We start from the raw sequence: 19573 nt of genomic DNA on the forward strand, positions 1-19573 counted from the left end.
TTGAAGAGGTGGTTACTTTTACTGTAATTTGTAAATAAGTAAAGCACGTACGGTCTATTAATTGTCATGTAAACTTTATGTTTAACTTGGTGAATGGAAAGTGCACGACATGAACTTCAAGCTACTCTGCCATACTGTGCATGTTATTTGTTTTGTTTTTCTTTTGGTTTTGCTTCAGCACTTCCACTGTACTTCAACATCTAATACCACAGTGATTGATAGAACCAAGATTATTACCTCTGGTTGCTGGTAATGCTTTTCCATCATCTGATTGATGGTGAACTGTAGTGGTAGCAGCTCCATGTCGTCTTCATCTCCATGTGTTGCATTAGAGTGGCTTCCCAGCTGGAGAAGTCCCCAGTCTCCTCTCTCTTCTGGGGCCTTTGGCTTTGAGATGTCGGCGATGAAGCTTGCCCACCAAGCTGTTTCTTCCGCGGACAACTTGCTGACATCTGACAGCTTTTTTACTGTAGCAGACAGCTTCCTTTGGTGGACATACGGATTTGGCTTCTGCAGTTTTGGCTGGCCCATTGGCACATGGTTTAAGGGTGCCTGAAAAAATTATCAGTTTCCATCACTTGAGATGTAAACACAATTGTCATGTACTGATGTAGTGATCTAAGCTGCTTATTATGTGGAACGCTTATGATTTAAATGTAATTAATGTTGAAAAGCGTTCCTGTAAATGATAAGTTTATAGTAGCCTAATGAAAATGTTTTTCAGATATCAAGTAAATGATTACTAGTACCTGATGACTCACTCCTGGCTTTGGTGTTGGCAGGGACCAAGATTTGTCTGACGACCACATTTTGTAGTACATACAGACCTCCCCATTCTCTTTCTGCACTTTGAAAGCATGGGGGAGGTTGTGGTGGTCCATGTCAGACATCTCTTGGTCCAGCCAGTCTTTGATGTCAAACATGCTGTTGGCATGTATTGTTGTCGCTTTGGGCTTGGGAGTGTAACTCTCCTCTATCACTTGTAGCAGTGCATCCATTGTGGTTGCAGACTTCCTCCTCAGCAGCGATTGTATCTGAAGAAAAAAAGATTGTTTCGATTTACGAAGAATAATGAAGAAGATGTTCACTTATAAATGAATGGAACATAAAACTATAAACCCTGCTGTAAGCTCTCACATGTCTATTAGTACATCAATCTGACTAAAGACTAACTTGATGCTTGGAACTTGTTAACTTTATCACCAAGATGGGATAATCACCTCACCTCCCTTTTGCCACCCATCTCTAAAGAAGCCAATGATCTATGTGTCATTTGTGTCTAGGGGATAACAAGCCTAATCACAATAGATGCATTCATATGTAATTAGGGCCATTAGAGAAAAGGATTAAATCTAACTGGGTGAGGCATGACAGGGGTTTCAGGATAGGAACAACAGACACTAAACCAGATAGTGAGTCTGAGATGTTTCACAATTATGCACAAATATTGTTAAACATTTCAAACAATGCTTTAAAATGGCTTTGAAACACTGTGGTTTTTAAATGAAATTGTAACTGGTTACAATTGGTAATGTGGAATGTGGTGAAATGAAATGTGAAATTGCCTCTTAGGCCTTGGGCAAGCATTTCCAATTATTTACAGACTTAAAAACCCGCTTCTTTTAAACTTCCTAATTATACTAGTACATGTACTACAAAAGTTGGCTTCTAACTTAATCATAAGTCTTGCTTTGTGATGTGCCTAATATGAGACAAGGACCTATGTGTGATACATTGCCTATCAAATATGAATACCTCCTTGTGTCAATAGAAAACACTTAGTAACCTCTTATGTTCAAAGTTTCTAATTATGCTATACTCAAGTGGAATGGCGAGGGAAATAATCGTACAGGTCTGGGGTATAAGGTTACCTGCATTTAATATACAGCAGCAACAGGACACAAATCAAGCCTTTGAAAACGCAATTTCCCACATTTTGAGAGGTACTAGTAAATCATGGGATTGAGAGTGGTTGTTGGTGGTCAATGTTATCAAATGAATGTTTCCTTCTTTCTATTAAAGATTTTGTTATTTTTTTCTAATAGTATCAAAAAGGTTGGATTAAAAAACTTTGTCCCCAGTCAGAAAGTTTCTGCGGGTGCTGGCCATGGCTAGAAGCCTGAAAAGAGTCATGCAAACAACTACTAAAAAGTAATACCGTATCATATTAAATAATAATCAGATGTTCCCTCTTACCTTACTGAATAGTTGGTCAATATCCTCGTGGGTATGGCCAACCATGAGGTATGACACTTTTACCTGAAAGAGTGAGGCATGAGACATTTCTTTACAACAGTACAGTTACAATGTTAATGGTATAAAATTCATGTTGTGAACAGATTGCCTATATGACTACAACTTCTTGTAAATCCTTGTATATTTGACATACTATAATTATCAAGCATGATCTGTATGTAAAATTTCAGACCCCAGTCACTTATAATGTTCTTGATCGAAATATTTGTGCCTGCGTTTTGCCTCCTCAGGACTGTACGTCGTAACACTGATTACCGGTTATTTTTAACGTCTGATTTAACTGTTCCGGTTGTCATTCTGAGTTTCATTACGAGTTCCTTGCGGCAGATTAAATAGAATTTCATGTCATTACGTGTTTTTGGGTACATGTTATAAAAAATATTGACAATGTGTTAACACAGCCTGGAACGCTAAGTCTAACACATAAAATTTAACACCATCAACTATACATAACAAACAACATATAAGAATATACAATAAATGGCCCGGTGGTATCTTACTAGTAGTAGTATGGAATTAGGGGTAGGTCAGAATTAGGGCACTCCCCGTTAACTGTCTAGTTCTAGAAAGATTTATGAAGCATCTTAGGCCACACCAATTTAATTTGTTGGTTCTCGGATTCGGCTCTTCATTTTTTTCTGATTTGCAAAAAAAAAAATAAAAAATTCTGGTTCTGAATCAACTAAAAAATGCTCATATTTTGCCCCCAACAGTTGAGGAAATTCCTTTTCTTCCTAGTTGTTAGTTTTTTCCATCTATCAATGCAGTGGTTTGATTAAAAGTTCAAAATTTATACTTTAAATTTTAACCCAGCCTTTTTTGTTGACTTCATGGCTCATATTGTAGCATTTGGGGCTATAATAGGATGCCTAGACCTGTTTTTATTTTTATTTTTTTTCGCCTTGTCGCTTCATATTTTTCCTGAAAAAATCCGAGAACCAACAAATTAAATTGGTGTGGCCTTATGGTCCCCTCAGAAAGAAACACCTATAAAGCAAAGTCCATCTAATGACCTAGCACTGTGTCATTACCCGTATTTACATTGCTGTGAGACATGCAACTGTGATCAAAGTATCTGATCAGGTCAGTTAGAAAAATGGAGTACAACAAACATACCTTCTTCACGATGTCGAGGTGCACCAGTGCACAGCAGTAGGCAAGTATCCACCGGTTTTTGCACTCACCAGCTTTATTATCCATCTGGATATAAAGCACAGGAGGTAGATGCCCTTCCTTTTCCTGGAAAAGACATGATTTTACTATACATGTATTACATTGTACTACTTACGAGTGACCTTTTTTAAGTTTGAATAAAAAGAATTGTAACATGCCTTTGATAACAATCAGCGGCTAGTGTATTGCACAGAGGGGCGGTTATATCGGCTATACAGATTAACAGATACAGAATCTGATACAGATCATGAATTGAAATCTGTCAGTGCTACACCATGTACATCATTTATCATCACTTAATTCTAAATCTGGCTGAAACATGAAATGTATAGTTACCTCTGCAGCCTGGACGAGAATGTCTGTTAGGAAGTTTAGCGTCAAGTTCGTATCATGGGGATACTGCATATGATCGACCCTTGCATAACACTTCCTTTCTCCATGTGACAGTGCACCAGTGACTTGGGTCTTCAGTCGCCATAAGCCATGGTCATCCTGTAATGGAAAACAGTAACTATTGTACAAGACATAAGCAGGAATGTCAAGCTTACTTTAGATAACAACAAAAAATTCAAAACATATTCATTTGCCTCAATCAATTTCATGAAGTAATCTTTAGTCTCACCTTTGTAGTCTGTGCATAATGGGGCAGCAATGTTGCCTCCTGCAACAAAGAAATTTGATCAAGTTTAAGTCATCTAATATAGTATATAATAGCAATTTACTAGGTTGGATTTTGCATCCAACTGATGTTCTGTGCCCAGTGCATAACAGATTGGTGTATGTTCTATTGAGTCTTTTCCTGATGCTTAAGTCCAGGTTTCCGGACCATATAACAGGATAGGTTCGATAATGGTGCGGAGAACTTGTACCTGCAGGTCCTTGCTTAATCAAGACTACCAGATGTTATCTAGATTGTTAACTTACAAGCATCCCATGCTAGAGCTTTCCTAATTGTTAAGTCCCTTTCAGTGTCCATGATGCTTAAAATAAGCTAGACATGTTTTATACATATTCAAGGCAAAGATTTTAGTTCTACAGGAACAGGGGGAGTACTTGTACTTATAAACTCAGTCTTAGATTCTTTACAATATAGTCCAACTTGTGCAGCTGCTTTCTAGGGGGAAAGCAGCTGCAGCAATTCCTGTAGAAGAATTTCCGCATCCTTGACTAAGCTGTTAGTTACTAGGATAAGCTGGAGATAAAATGTATCAACCTCAGATGGAAATGCAGTTACTCACAACTATGCTTTTCATGGGTTCATTGCTTGGTATGAACTATCTTTAATTAGGGATTAATTCTTAGTTTTATGCAGCATTACCCCCTGAAACATTCATCCTGCATTACAGCCAGTATAGTGCCTAATTTCACAGTAGATTATGACTGTCCAAGGCACCTCCCTCCACTGTCAACTCTGCAGTGCCTTGAACCAATTAGTTTGCCTTTCCCCTGCATTAATGCCCTCTGTCACAGTCTTCGGTTATGGTTGACCCATACATTAGCACCAGGCTCAAGTAAGCACAATCCTCAACCATTTAGACCATCCTGTGTCAGCAACTGACGTCCCACCGCCTCTGAGCAGGCCTGACTGACCTAATTCAGTCTATAACCTGTCTGGCCTGAAACAGTCTGAAGTTTGTCCCCCTTTTACACAGGGTATATTTTCAGAAATTCTGTTGCAATTCCAACCTAAAAGAACATACATGAAGTTGCATTTAGGACTTCTTGTCATTATACTTCAACCACCAACACCGTACATGAACCACTATCCTCATACCAAATTTCAGGTCCTTTATTTGACCTAATATGAAGACACAGGAGCAAATAAGTTACAATATACTTTTTGGGACTATTTTTTTTTTACAATAAAGCTACATTGAATTATTTTAGGGCCTGCATCCAAAAAATTAAACCAAAAATACCTGTGGAAGTATATTCCCAAGCTCTGTTAAAATTTCAAGACATTTGTTAAAAAATGTGGTGCCTGGTAGCAAATGTCTAACAAGAAGTGGAGAGAGAGAACACAATGTAGGACCAAGACAGCTTAGAGCATTCTGCTCCCCCCATAGGTCACATGACCTCTGGGGGGAGCAGAATGTTCCCATACATGGTCACATGATAGATCAGACCATCCTTTGCAACTCCCCATAGCACATGTAGGAGGCTCTGTATGTATACAAATGCAGTCACTATCAGTATCAGCCCAGGCCAACAGGTCCTGGACCTTTTGATTTAGTGGTTAAAAGACATTCAAAGAAAAGAAAAGACTCCTGTAGCTTGGTCAAAACAAGCCAAACTTGGAGATATGTATGATGCTGTGTTTCAGCTCAAAGAAAACAGATTATGTTTCACCTCCTAGAAGGCACATATGTTTTCAAAGAGCACAGGATTAATTTGGTGTGACCATCCCCACTGGCAAGCTGTCAGGCAGGCTGTCAGGGGTGGAGATCACATCAGGCAACAGCTTCTGCCCCACTCCAAAAGGCCAAGATGATTAATGATGATTAATGGTCATGGCATCAAGCCAGCATTACTCCCAATGTTCAGTGGGAGCTAGTTTAATGCCGGGGTAACCCCAGAAGTGATCTGATAATGACCACGTAATGCGGCATTACAGCCGCACAACTGACAACTTTGGCAAGGGAAGTATTTTTTTTATGTTAAAAATGTCTGAAAACAAACTTACTTGATCCATGCCATCAATAATGACTGACATGTACTGCTCAGGGTTTCTCCTAGCCTTCCGCGAGTGTTTGTAGTATTTCATCCGCTGAAGCCTGTAAATTAGTAAAAATTAGTAAAAAGATGGCAAGACAGCATTAGGGACATTTTTCCACATGCCACAGAAGTATAAATCATTGGTCAATTTGTAATCTCGAATCGTTACTCTAATCTTGCTCAAGACAAAGATCAATAATACGTGTTTCATGTTTCAAGAATTGTAGATTGGAACATAGAACCTCAACTTGGATGAGTAGATATTTATTTGCACTGCAGAAGTCACACTTCCCAAACGATTCCTCAAATTCATTTTTTCATAAGACCAGATGGCAATCTGTCATAGGAAACTAACTCTTAATCTAAATAGACTCAACCATAGATCATGGTTATTTTGAACGTCTTATAATTAAAAAAAATACTTGACTGTTAATATGAGAGGAATAAATGCTTAAAAAAAGCCAGCAACTCACTTTTGGAGAAGAATGTGGTGAGACCTTGCATTACGGACATCCTCTCTGTCTTTCTTATTTCTGGCCTCGAGCAGAGCTTTCTTGATGTTGTCACACATTGTGCATTTTGCAAATCTGCTGAACTATTAGGGGCAATACACATTAAAATATTGTAAGAAATACTATATTCAAACTTCTTCACCTCAACATATAGACAACAGAAAAAAGTTGATGCATTCCATTGCTTCTAAAACTAATGTAACAGTTATATTACGCCAATCAAAACCAGAAATCTTAATATACTCTTTTCATGCCCTACTCAGATATCAGCTGCAGGGTACCCAGGAAAAGTCATATCTGAACTGTTACGAAAATGACACTGTATGGTAAATAACTGTCAAAACAAACTCTGCACTTAAGGTCAACTCAGAGATTGTATCTGCCAGATAAACATTACACATGTACAATGGAGATATTAGTGCGACACTAACCTTGGGAATTCTTATGTGTTTGCAGTGTGTTCGCCACACTTTGAAGAACTGTGTTCTTTTCAGTGGTTTGACTGGGTCATCCTTGTTCTCCTCTTGATAGAAGAGATAGACATCATTCATGGTCCAGGACGCAGGGAGGAGAATCTGTTCAGAATTCGGCATCTTATCTCCGTCCTTTGCTGCCAATCCTTCCAGCCACACTTGTGCACAAAGGCTTCTCTCTGTGGGGTAGTCGTTGCCTTGACGGCCATGTTCTGTGTTTTGCATTTGGCCACACTTGTACTGCTGAAGGTAGCTGTAGTACCTGTATTTTTGGCAACAAATAGGCAAAAATCATGTATAGTAGCTGATTTAATATCATGCTTATAAACATCATTAGTTGGCATGCATAGCAGGCAATCATAAATCTTGTGTTGATAAAAGCTCCTTTGTAAGACCATGTATAATGTCCTTGGTAAGACCAACAAGTTCAACAACATTTTGTTTCTATGTTATTATAATATATTAAATAATTATAACAGTAATTATAACAGAGCACACCTGCATGTGCAGGTGTGCTCTGTAGCATGTCATGTTTCAAATTTTTTTCAGGTACCTTTGTCTAACTCATGATGGTATCAGCTTGGTTAAAAACAATATAGCAGCTAATTAAACTCTTTGATCCTTTGGCCCAAAGATCCCCTGTGGTTCACTACATTGTTAACAAATACAGGAGGTGACAATTGCATACTAGTCTTTTCATATGTATGTGAAGAAATCTTGTCTGAATTCCAGTTTGCCAGTTTCATAGGGTCACAGTTTGATCAGGAAACTTTTGTTTATCTTATAGTTAACTCTTAGATGATACTGACCTTGAAGTACTGATGCCATTGAGCTTTATCCAAGCCTTGTGGCATACAGCCTTTCCACTGATGTGGAATTTAGGATGGTTTGTCCCAGCGTCGCCCATTCTGAAGCTGGTGAGGATGTAGTCCCTTGCTTCTGACTGAGAGCAGTCAATCCAAAAGGCCTTGCGACGAGCTTCAGCCTCCCCGTATGTGAAATGCCTCAGGCACTTCTTTGTGCAGCAGTCTGCTGATAGTATGGCATGGATGGATTCTGCTGAAGTCCTCTCTGTTGCAATCTTTCCTAAGGGGGAAAGAGATAGCATTAAGTTAACTGTTTACACACACCATATAAAGTCAATCAATTTCAAGCATTTTCCTTTCAATGTAGTTCATTTTCATTACAGTGAATGATTTGTTTACCTGTAGGTTAACTTCAATAATAGTACTGCCATTATAATTTATTGACCACTTAGGAACTGAGCTAGACAGGTATGGTAGATTCAGATGTAACTTTGCCAAAAGATGGCAGTAAATATCTGCTTGAAAATTGTACTATGTATGAGAGGGAAGCATGTGTTTGGGAGGGAGTTCCATAATTTAGCAGTTTCATATTGCCATGAATATGCTGTTTATTATTTTGACTTAAATTCTATTGCTTCAATTTAATATTGCCCAACATATCCTAAAACTCAAACATTGAATCAAGTTACTGATAGCCACGGATATGATGTACTTGTATGATACTTAACAAGAATTAAGCAAATTGTACCAGAGTGAGTAGACAATAGAGTGACTCAGTCTCTACATGTACAGGTACCGTACCAGGAGAGATTCCAATCAGAGCTGCTGTTGATAGGACCAATCAAGATCTGAGAACTTAGTAACTTAGTCTAGTGGAATCGCTGAATCAGCGTCTCTACTATATGACATAATATATCTCTAGAATGATATAATAGTCAACACAGGCAAAAGGCACTTATTCAAGTTATTGACCTAAGCAGGGTCAGCTAGAGAATTCCTGTAAAGCTTTGCTTGGAGATTATCAATGTTTTATGGAGGTGTAATGTAGTCATAAAGTCATAACATACCCAGGATATGCCGCCTTGTTCCCTCCTGTTCAGGGCCTTCATTTGTTTCACCGAAGAACCAATCCGTCACGTCTTCTAGTTCAGGGTCGTTAGAGTCTTCATTTGTTTGGTCGAAAAACAAATGGGTCACATCTTCTAGCTGTTGAGGTGCATCATCTATGAGGGGAAAATAACAGCATTCCTATGTCAACTTTCCATTACTGATGTCACACAGTGCCCGATAACTTTATGCATTTCCTATACATGTTGTTACTTATAATTGGTAATATGTAATCCCTACTGGTCATGAACAATTGTAATAGCTACATCATGCATCAAGAACCTGACATTCAATGACACATAATTGCAAACTCATCATGCATTACAAATGACTGTCAAGGATTAATGTTAAATGTACTACATGAACATGACTATTTAGTTTGCTCTGACCAGTAGATAATGATACAGTGATCATTTTGACAGGTAATTAGTGATCTTAGCCAGCTGGGCGCCTTTAGCACCCTGGCTCTAATTATCACCTTGCTGAAAGATAAAGGGTTTGGGCAGCCTGGGTTTTGACGGCAGAGTTCCATAGTTTTGAGCAGTTACATATTGTACCGTACCAGCAGAGATTCCAATCGGAGCTGCTGTTGATATAGCCTGACTGAACCTCGCTTTTTGCCGGCTCCCTAGTAGTCCGCCAACTCAACTTTTTAGTCTAGTGGAATCGCCGAATCAGCGTCTCTACTACTAGTATATGACATAATATATGTCTAGAATGATATAACACAGGCAAAAGGCACTTTAGCCACTTATTCAAGTTATTGACCTAAGCAGGGTCAGCTAGAGAATTCCTGTAAAGCTTTGCTTGGAGATTATCAATGTTTTATGGAGGTGTAATGTAGTCATAAAGTCATAACATACCCAGGATATGCCGCCTTGTTCCCTCCTGTTCAGGGCCTTCATTTGTTTCACCGAAGAACCAATCCGTCACGTCTTCTAGTTCAGGGTCTTTAGAGTCTTCATTTGTTTGGTCGAAAAACAAATGGGTCACATCTTCTAGCTGTTGAGGTGCATCATCTATGAGGGGAAAATAACAGCAGTATATCATAAGTTGTAGCGGACATTAGGGCTTCTCCACACACAAAAAATCGTTTATGAATGCCAGTGTCTGGCACCCAGGCTATTTGTAATCCATTTCTATGTTGATTAATAAAAAAACTGCTAGACACTACATACTAGACTTCATTTGACTGTAATATTTTCCATTCATTAATTGTGAGTACCTTCAAGTTGGTCACATTTGGTCCCCTCTGGTGGTTTATTTGACACCTCTTCTCCAATGTCAAAGGGTGTTGAAGACAAGTGTTCAACGTCACACTCTAGAAGGGAGAATTCAAAGTTTATAAGTTAGACTAAGTTAAGGCCCGAAGGCTTCTTGGGGAAATGTTCAACTTGGAAATATGTTAAAATACTTCCGGTTAGTGAAAAAAAAATTCCAATGTCACCAAGAGGTTGTTTTTGTAATTATTTAGACCAAGGACATTATATAGTATAATGTCCTTGTTTAGACTGAAATGCCTTCAATTCTACATGTGGAAAATGATATTGCTATTATGTTTGTAACAGGATTCTGTCATTTTTATCACTGTCATGTAGTGACTGTACATATATTTGAATTTACTCGTTAAGTTTAAAAATTCTTTGTAAAGCCACTTTTTTCAGACATATTTATGAGAGAAAAACAAAAAGTCTGACACCTTAGATTGACCATGGGTTGACCTATCGTCCTATGCAACAAGGTTGCAGGAGGATCTAATGTGCAAGAAAACATTTAGAACCTTTAATGTGACTAATATTCCTGAATAATTCAATTAGATAATCAAAAACCTTCTCAGTAACATAGAATGAACTTACATAGAATCACCTTATCAAGCCACATACATACGGGTCTCAGAGTGAGTTACTAGTACGGTTACTACAGTACTAGTATTTTAAAGTATATGTACCAGTTGTGGACAGTTTAGTTGCCCCGACGGCAGGACAGACTGCTATGGGACCGGTGAGGTGAGGTGAGGTGAGGTACCAGAGTATTCACCACAATCAAATATTTCTTACCTCACTGTAATAATGTTCAGCATTTACTGCAATTAATTTTAATTGTAACACTAACAGATCAATGCTGTTGTAAGACTATGTCTACTGGTAATAAAATAAAAATAAGATAGACTAAGTGTAAAACAGTTTAACACTGTGGCCAAAGTCTAATTGTAAAACGGAGAAATACTTCTATTGTTGAGTGGTAGTCTACAATAATGGGCCTCAAATGCTGTACATTATTACGGTAACAGCTAACAGTAACTGTTTCTAAAGACCCCAAGGTTGTTGCTGCGAGGTGATTGTGTGTGATTTTTTATGGATGATGTATCAATATCAATTATATAAAACCATTCCTGCTATGAAAGTAACATGAAACATGGGGCAATTTCCCACATCTTCCCATTTTCCCCTAGCCTATTGCTAGTTTTAGCCATTGACAGTGAGATAGACAATTTGCATGATACATTGTACTGACCTCACCCATAACAATTGTCCTGAATGACAATGGTGAATAATTTACATTTCATCAACAATGGTGACAGCTCCTTGTTTCCAGCAAGAACATTATCTTTCTTTATCGGTGCACACACCAATTCTTCTGCAACAGGGGTCCACTGTAGTACCCGGAAAAAAAGTGACGAAGGGGTTCCGGTGGTTCATGTTTGAGTAATTACATTTCTCATAATCTGCTGCAAAATGGTATTAACTACTAACATGGCTGGAAAGTGTAAGAAGTGGCGTGTTTTGGGTGAAAATTGATTTTGGGCCCGAGGCTTACTTCCGGGTGTCCTTCCGCCTTCAGCGCGGTGCTTCGGTTTGACCTAAATATGCGTTGTATGCGTTCTTGGGGTGCTGTCGCTATGCCTCGCGCGACAGGCTATTGTGATAATCTCAGTGTAAGGATTTTCTTTATACTTTTCTTAATAATACATAAGGGTTTTCTCCTTCCGACCATATAAGTCATATCGGTGGCAAAAATCTGGGTGATGGGTCTAATTCCACGTGAAAATGGCCAATTTTTGGCATCATTTTTCATGGAAAAATTCTCGTAGCTAGAGTGATATCCTTCATTTGCAAACACAGTGTTTTGGCTCAAGAGGTATTTCCTGAAAGAGACGGTCGCTAGAGTTGAGGGTATGCAGAATCAAATTAAGTCACCCAAAATAAACTGGGGTGTGCCCCCTTATAATGTCCTTGGTTTTTTGCAGCTTCCATAAATTCAATTGCATAGAAGCAGGCCAATAGACCCATTCGACTTTCACGGATCGCATAAACTGCTTACGTCACAGGGGGGGACATTTCGAAAGTTCCTTTCACGGATCGCATTAACTGCAATGTCACAGAACAAAATAACCTCAAAGTGTTGTACAGAATTGCCACCATACAAAGTTGGTGCCTGTTTTCCTGTCATTCCCGCATATATTACCGAGAAAATAGACACTTATCTTAACCTTTTAGTAAAAAAATTATCTGCCAGGGGGGACACCACGAGCGCAAGCCAGTTCGACTTCGTCGTTCTAGAATGACGTTCTTTCGAAATGTCCCCGTGACGTAAACATTTAAGTCGAATGGGTCTATTACAGTCTCATAATACCACTATAACGTGTTACCACTATGACAGATTTTATCATGTTTTTTGTCAGGGGATATAAAAATCTACATGAAAAAGTGCAAAACAGAGTCCGACGTACATTGTCCATGGGAAATGTGGAATAGAAAAAAAGGAACTGGAGTCACAATTGTTTATGCATGCTTCAGAATTTCATACCCTGACAGGAAGAGTCTTATTAGAACGTAGAAGCTCCTTGCTTTATGAAAGTTTATCCTATTTTCTGTGTAAGTCTAATTTTACATTGGTTCGGGGAATAAAATGTAGCCTCAATGCCAGATACAGTCAACCCTGTCCAAGTCAGCCACCCAGGGGACCAAAGAAAAGCGGTCACCTTGGAATTGAGGAGGTCTCCTTGAAGAGGGTCACCTCACAAAATGACAGATATAAAATTAATGGTTTCCAACACTAGAGTCCATTCCGTGTCACCGTGTGGGTTTTTTCTCCATGTTTGTAATACGAATTATTTAGAAGAAAAGAACAGCCCAGTAACAAAAGTTCTAAATGTTTCAAAATTATTTTTCTATGTGAATGCTGTTTAATGCTTCAAATAATGTGACAAATTGTACCTAATTCAGGGAGATGCGCTTCTGCTCCCCCTGCTGTTGTACATTTGTTAAATGATGAGCAATAAAATAAAGTTGAAAAAATTTGAAAACAAAAATTTGAATATATTTGAATTCATTTAGATGTTTCTGAAACATTTTGAAAGTGGCTGTACAAAGATCTCTTTATTTAGAACAAATTTGAACTACCTATGTGTTTCTTTCACTATTCGAAATATTTAGAAATATTTCTAACAAATAACCAAATGGTAGAAGTGGGTAATTGTAAAAGTAGGTGATAATCCAACTCTTTTGTCTTCTTCTGTATATTTTTAGATTTCACTGCTGGATACTGGTAGCTCTAATGTTGTAAGGCATCAATGCCTGACACCCAGGCAGTCTACCCTGTACTTCACAGGGATGTGTGAATAACTTCCCTCCCATCCCACTGACCTATTTACAAAATGTTAGAAATAATTCGAAACAATGGTACAAAATGGTAGAGTGCTGTTAGAAATATTTAGAAACTATTGGAAATGTCATATTCGACATCAGGAATATTTCGAACAATTTACAAAGCCAGGGAATTATTTAGAATGTTGGAAAGATATTCAAAATATTTCCAAATTATGAAATTTCTTAGACAAACAATTACAAAGAATTCTAAACATTTCTAAATAATGACAATAGCACACGGTGACGTGGAATTGACTCTAGTCGAGATGTTTTAAAGTCAAACGCTGTAAGCATCCTCAGTTCCGTGGTGAATTCATGTGGGGAGGATGGCACCTGGCACAATTTATGTCAAACAAAAATATCATCCAGTAGTCAAGGCAAACTGGCTGGTTTCTCCGTTATTTCTCATTAGTTATTATCAATAATCAACAAGATCAAAAAAATGATGTGGTCACCATGGGCAGGTATCAGGCCTTAAGCAGACCCAACTCAGGGTGATCGCGGTCGTGTTGACCAGGTGGTCACCTTGGACAGGTTGCTTAATGCTTGCGTCAATGGGGAAATTTTTTTTAGATCGAGAAAAAGCGGTCACCATGGCCAGGTGGCCAGCTCGAAGAGGTGGTCACCTTGGCAGGTTTGACTGTACTCAGTGGTACACAATCTTTGACAAATTCATCTTTGAAGCAGTGTGTTATGTATCTGTCTGGCAGTGAATGTGTGGAGAGGCTGCAGATACAGTCAAACTCGTCAAAGAAGCTACCAGTTTTCCTCAGTCCTACTACATAGTAGTACCAAGAAAAAGTGGTACTACTGACTATTACTTTACATGCTACCAAAGCCTTGTGACTATCTTTTGACTTTGTCTTCCAATCGGCAGATTATATAAACGCGACGAGCAGTCCACACAGCCTGGCTGCGAATCCTGAATTAGTCCGCTAAGTTTACACATAAGCCGCTACGAAACTACTAGTACTGTATGCAATTACATACTAATCCACTCCGTCTTTATGAAAATTTCCTTTTGACTCCTGTCATATTTCTGAATTTCTTGCCATGCCTCAAAAGTGTTTTCACAAAAAAAAGCACTGCCAGCCAGGGATTAGATTCTGATGGTGCAGTACTAAGTGTTTAGGTTAAACTTTGTAGCAGCTATATATATCTGGGACATTTTTGTGACCATATTCGGTTAAAAAACTAGTGGAAAAAATAAATTTTCAAAACTTCAAATGTCCGTTAATCCACAACTTACTCCCTATAGCTAAGGACCAGTCCAGGTAGACTCCCTGCATTTGATATGATGTTGGGAGGTTGCTCTGAGTTGGCTACAGGCATCTAGACAGAATAGAGTTTGTATAAAAGACGTCTGGAATAACCAACTGAAAATACCAGTATTTTTCCTACTTTCTTGAGAAAAGTGGTTGGCAGATTAACTGTTGTGCCCCAACAGTACAAGACTTAAGACTGTGCCTATTATGGATCATAAGATCATTGTATTATTTAAAAAAAAAGCAAGTATTACTAAGCACTGTATTATATGAGAACACGATCTTCACAGCTGCAGTTTGAAAATTGTGTCAGTCAAGGGGTCTGGGCTGTCCTAAAGTCTACCTACAAGGATGGGATTAATGAATATACAATGTAATACTGAATCAGACATACCTGTTGCACTTTCTTCAAACAGGTGCTGAATGATGTCTTCAGTCATTTCCAGGTGAATGGCTCTTGCAGCTCTGCATGGTTCTTTGTGTTCTGGCCAATGTAGTTCCTGGTGACTTTTGCTGCAGTAGAACACGTCTTTGCACTGAGTGCACCTCTTCAGAGGACGGCCACCAAGTGCAGGCATAGCACAGTACTCGCACAGCAGAGCCATGGTCTTTTTAGTCATCTACTGAGTCTCAACAATTCTGATTATCCAATGGATAATCCATACAATGTTACCTGTGAAACAAAGAATAGACTTTTAAAGTCAGGAACAATCACAAACTTGACATTGTATTACTGTCAATAATAAATTTGAAAACTGGAAAACAGAAGCAAATTCATAGGATAAATAATTGCATATTTACCATTTTCAAACACGTGCTCTGTTGTTTACTGCTGGGCGATTTCACTTCTCATCTGATGTAAGGCCTTGTACTGTGACTCAGGCTTGGGGAAGCTACTTATGCAAATGCTTTGGTACACGAATGACAATGGGTCGGGCTACAAAATACAACATCCTTTCACCAGGTGTCAATGTCAGGCAGCATTGTTCATGAATTATTCAAATTGCTATTACTTTGCAACTTGAAATGTCTTCCTCACAGCTGAACTGTGTAGAAGTGTGTCTGAAAGACAATTGGCTTGTACTTTATGTGGGGTCTAAATAATATTAATTTTTACCTCTATGGATGAAGGACCTTAGTTTCACCAGTAATATGAAGAATATTCCCATTATTTATGAAAGACAATTGGCTTGTACTTTATGTGGGGTCTAAATAATATTAATTTTTACCTCCATGGATGAAGGACCTTAGTTTCACCAGTAATATGAAGAATATTCCCATTATATCTGAATCAGTGATTTTCATGGAATGTTCATGAGGATAATTGGATGCGGTCTCGGTGCGGGGTGGTTTTCCCGACGGGATGAAGAACTACCGACCGGGGTGGGCTGCTAGCAGCACTGGTTTTTCATGACAACATTCTGGCTTGTAGCAAGAAGGTTTTAACTCCATGCTAATGTAGCATGAACCCAAGTCTAACAAGGAGCTTTCGCTTCTGTTGTCTCTACATTTCAAAAGTGTCTTGAAAGTTGAAGAATTAAACTTGTACCTCAGCAAGCTGTGGGATATGAACTTACTACAGCTTTGGCTAATAAAACAGTCCTATTCTGAGTATTCATGCAGTCTTTCAAATTTTCAAAGACCAAGGAGGTTATGGCATTCCTGAGGAGCAGGTTAACTAGTGAATCACATTCCATTCCTGCTATGTTAGATCTCCATGACTAACATCATCTTTAAAAGACATGTCTTTAATATGAGAAAAATCACAATAATACTGTCAATTTGATACATCCATCAACATGAACATACTATGATTTTTATATAAAAACTGCAAGAATACACACAGAATTATCATTGTGAAGTGACAAACTGTGTGTTATCAACCTAATTAGCTAGAAGCATATTTTTTGTTCCTGTGGGTGACAAACTGTGTGTCATTAGGACAGATTTTTTGACAGTGTAAACAATTTTTGGGTGGTGCATCCTGGACATGCGACACTTGTATTTTCTGCCCTGTGTAAATCAGGTCTAAGGACCTGCTGTTCAGTTCCACCCCAGGGGTTTTTCTAAACAGGGGAATAAGGGAGCTGCTCCCTCATGTAACCAGCCAGCTCCCTCATACCAACTTTCAAATTGAACCCTATGTGGCTACTAAGTAACTTACACACCATTTAGTCTAATTCTCAAAATGATCTTTTTCCAGTAAAGATGTAAAAACAATGCAACAGTGCATTCTAGCATTACAAACTGTGTTACTCTTATAAAAAAATCCCCCTTGGTCCCTTTGTTCCTTGCCATGCTTGCGATCTGCTCCCTCTTGCTAAATTTTTCTAGAAAAACCCCTGCACACCGTCGGGGCTGTTTAACACACCAACGGGGCTATTTTTTCCCGTCGGGGTAACCTTTGAGCCCAGACTTCTCATGAAGTATCACACAGACTTGCTAATTACACTGGTGTGAAGATGTGAATTCTCATTAATTCAGTGGTTTTCATGGAGTGTTCATGAGGATAATTGGATGCGGTCTGGGTGCGGGGTGGCTTTCCACACCGTCGGGGTAGAGTTTACTCCCGACCGGGGTGGGCTGTTGATCCTGTCGGTGTGGCTCCTACACCGACGGGATTGCAATTTTCAAAGTGAAATATCTTGACAAATATGTGTGTTTTGACCATAAAAAAATAACCTGGTACTGAGGATAACATGCTCTTTCAAATGGTATGTAAAAATTTACTGTACCTGCAGAAATGACAAAGTTGAAAATCAGGGATTTCAACATGGCCGTCTGCAAATTCGGAAAGTGACATTCCAAAATTGATGTGACCAGTGTTTAATTATGATTGACATCCAGTCAAATTCAAACCTTTCAGTAGCCCGACAGCAGCCTCGTTGGAGATGTGGAGGTTGTCCAGAGCCTCGACGATCTGCAGCAGTCCCTTGAAGTGTCTGGCCATCTGCTCCCTGCAGGCTGCACAGATGTTCTGTAGGGACGTGGCCGAGACGGAGCCCAGCTTCGGGTGCTGAAGGCCTGCCAGCAGGAAATTCAGCACAGAATCTGGGGGAAAGAGAAACATTTGTTGACAAATTTTGGCAATGAGAGATGGCAGACTTCACCCCCTTATCCACACTGCTTTGTGGCTCTTCCAATTTCCACAAAAATTAAAACAGCAGCACTGAGGATATATATGTACTGTATAATTAATAGTATGAATGGCGAGGTTATATTGAGTATATTTAGTAATTCTGAAAACACACGTACAAAAAAGCCAAAAACATCATATTACCCCATTTTAAGTATCAAGTTTTAGATTAAGTTTGAAAAAATTATAGGTTGTTGGATGTAATATGTCCAACTGCATCAGATTCTGAGTGCCTACAAAGCTGGAGTGTTGTGCTGAAAGGTGGTTATGCAGGCTGAACAATCTCCCACATCCCACCGGGACCCTACTACATGTACTGAGTACTAACTCACACATCATTAGGATGCACTGCACCTGCACAAATTCCAGATTTTTCAGTTTTGCCTGGAAGTGTTGCAAGTAACATTTGTATGGTTTGCAGGGCTCAACCGTAAAGCAGTGGTATGGAACTAAGTGAGATGGGCCACCCAGGGTAAATAAAATAGAAACAAACCGACCTAAAGTGTCGGGATGTCTGTCGATCCACTCGCAGAGTTCCCCCACCAGCTGAGTTCCGGTGTAGCGTACTGCGATGTGAGCATCCTGCGGGAGGTTTAACACGGCCTGGAGAACCTGCGGCACAACCTCCCCCTCATCACTGCAGGAAGGAACACAAAAACTGTGGAACAACGCTATTATTATCCACTCTTTATCTTATATATACATGTATAGTACATTATTATCATCACTGCAGGAAGGAACACAAAAACTGTGGAACAATGCTATTATTATCCACTCTTTATCTTATATAATACATGTATAGTACATTATTATCATCACTGCAGGAAGGAATACAAAAACTGTGGAACAACGCTATTATTATCTCTGATTGGTTCAAGCCTTCTGGGGTCATGATTACATTTAGCTAAGTACCAAAACTTCCTAGTAGATGCTTCAAGCTTCCACAACAACACAGCCTTCTTACTATCATGAAATTTCATCTATGTTTGTGGTTACAATTGTTTCAAGGTAAAACCTTTGTTTCAAAATGGGGAAGTTTGACTTACAGCAAATCTGAGGAATTTTTTTCATAACTATACCCTTCAGAAAACAACTGAATGACAAACAAATGATGAAGAGAACAGAATTGTTTTGCAGATTCATTGGCCAGGTTAGACCATTCACATTTCTCACAAAAGGAACAATTCCTTGCTATAATTGTAATATAATGGTGAAGAAGTGTGACTTACGGCATGAGGTTCTTAGCGACTGCTGACATGACGTACATGTGTGCCTCCGTCACATCCCACGTGGTGTTGGGAGTCTCCGCAAGGTTTCTGAACAACTGTGGGGACAAACGTTGTCACTTGACCCCTTTTTTTTAAAAGTGGGACCCGAGTAAAAGCTAGACAGTGTTTGGCCAAGCTAAACATGATACATGTACATCTATATGGCTCTGTAAATGACATAACTGCATTCATTTATGTCAAGCAGTATTTTCT

General features: G+C 39.0%; 1 protein-coding gene across 4 annotated transcripts in view; it reads right to left on the bottom strand.

Annotated features, from left to right (window-relative positions):
* Positions 1-19573, bottom strand: part of LOC109480271 (transportin-3-like) — a 56341-nt gene that overhangs the window by 23059 nt on the left and 13709 nt on the right. For 2 of the 4 annotated variants that reach the window (XM_019782424.1, XM_019782422.1), the window contains exons 15-17: positions 19322-19416; positions 18590-18729; positions 17816-18007 (exon numbers count right to left, since the gene is read on the bottom strand). In XM_019782424.1, coding sequence (XP_019637983.1) covers positions 17816-18007; positions 18590-18729; positions 19322-19416 — 427 coding nt within the window. Of the gene's footprint in view, positions 1-17815; positions 18008-18589; positions 18751-19321; positions 19417-19573 lie in introns of all 4 variants that reach the window. The other 2 variants (XM_019782423.1, XM_019782421.1) reach the window with 1 other exon arrangement.

Source organism: Branchiostoma belcheri, unplaced genomic scaffold (genome assembly GCF_001625305.1).
Source record: "Branchiostoma belcheri isolate BF01 breed outbred unplaced genomic scaffold, Haploidv18h27 scaffold50, whole genome shotgun sequence".
NCBI classification, from domain to species: domain Eukaryota; kingdom Metazoa; phylum Chordata; class Leptocardii; order Amphioxiformes; family Branchiostomatidae; genus Branchiostoma; species Branchiostoma belcheri.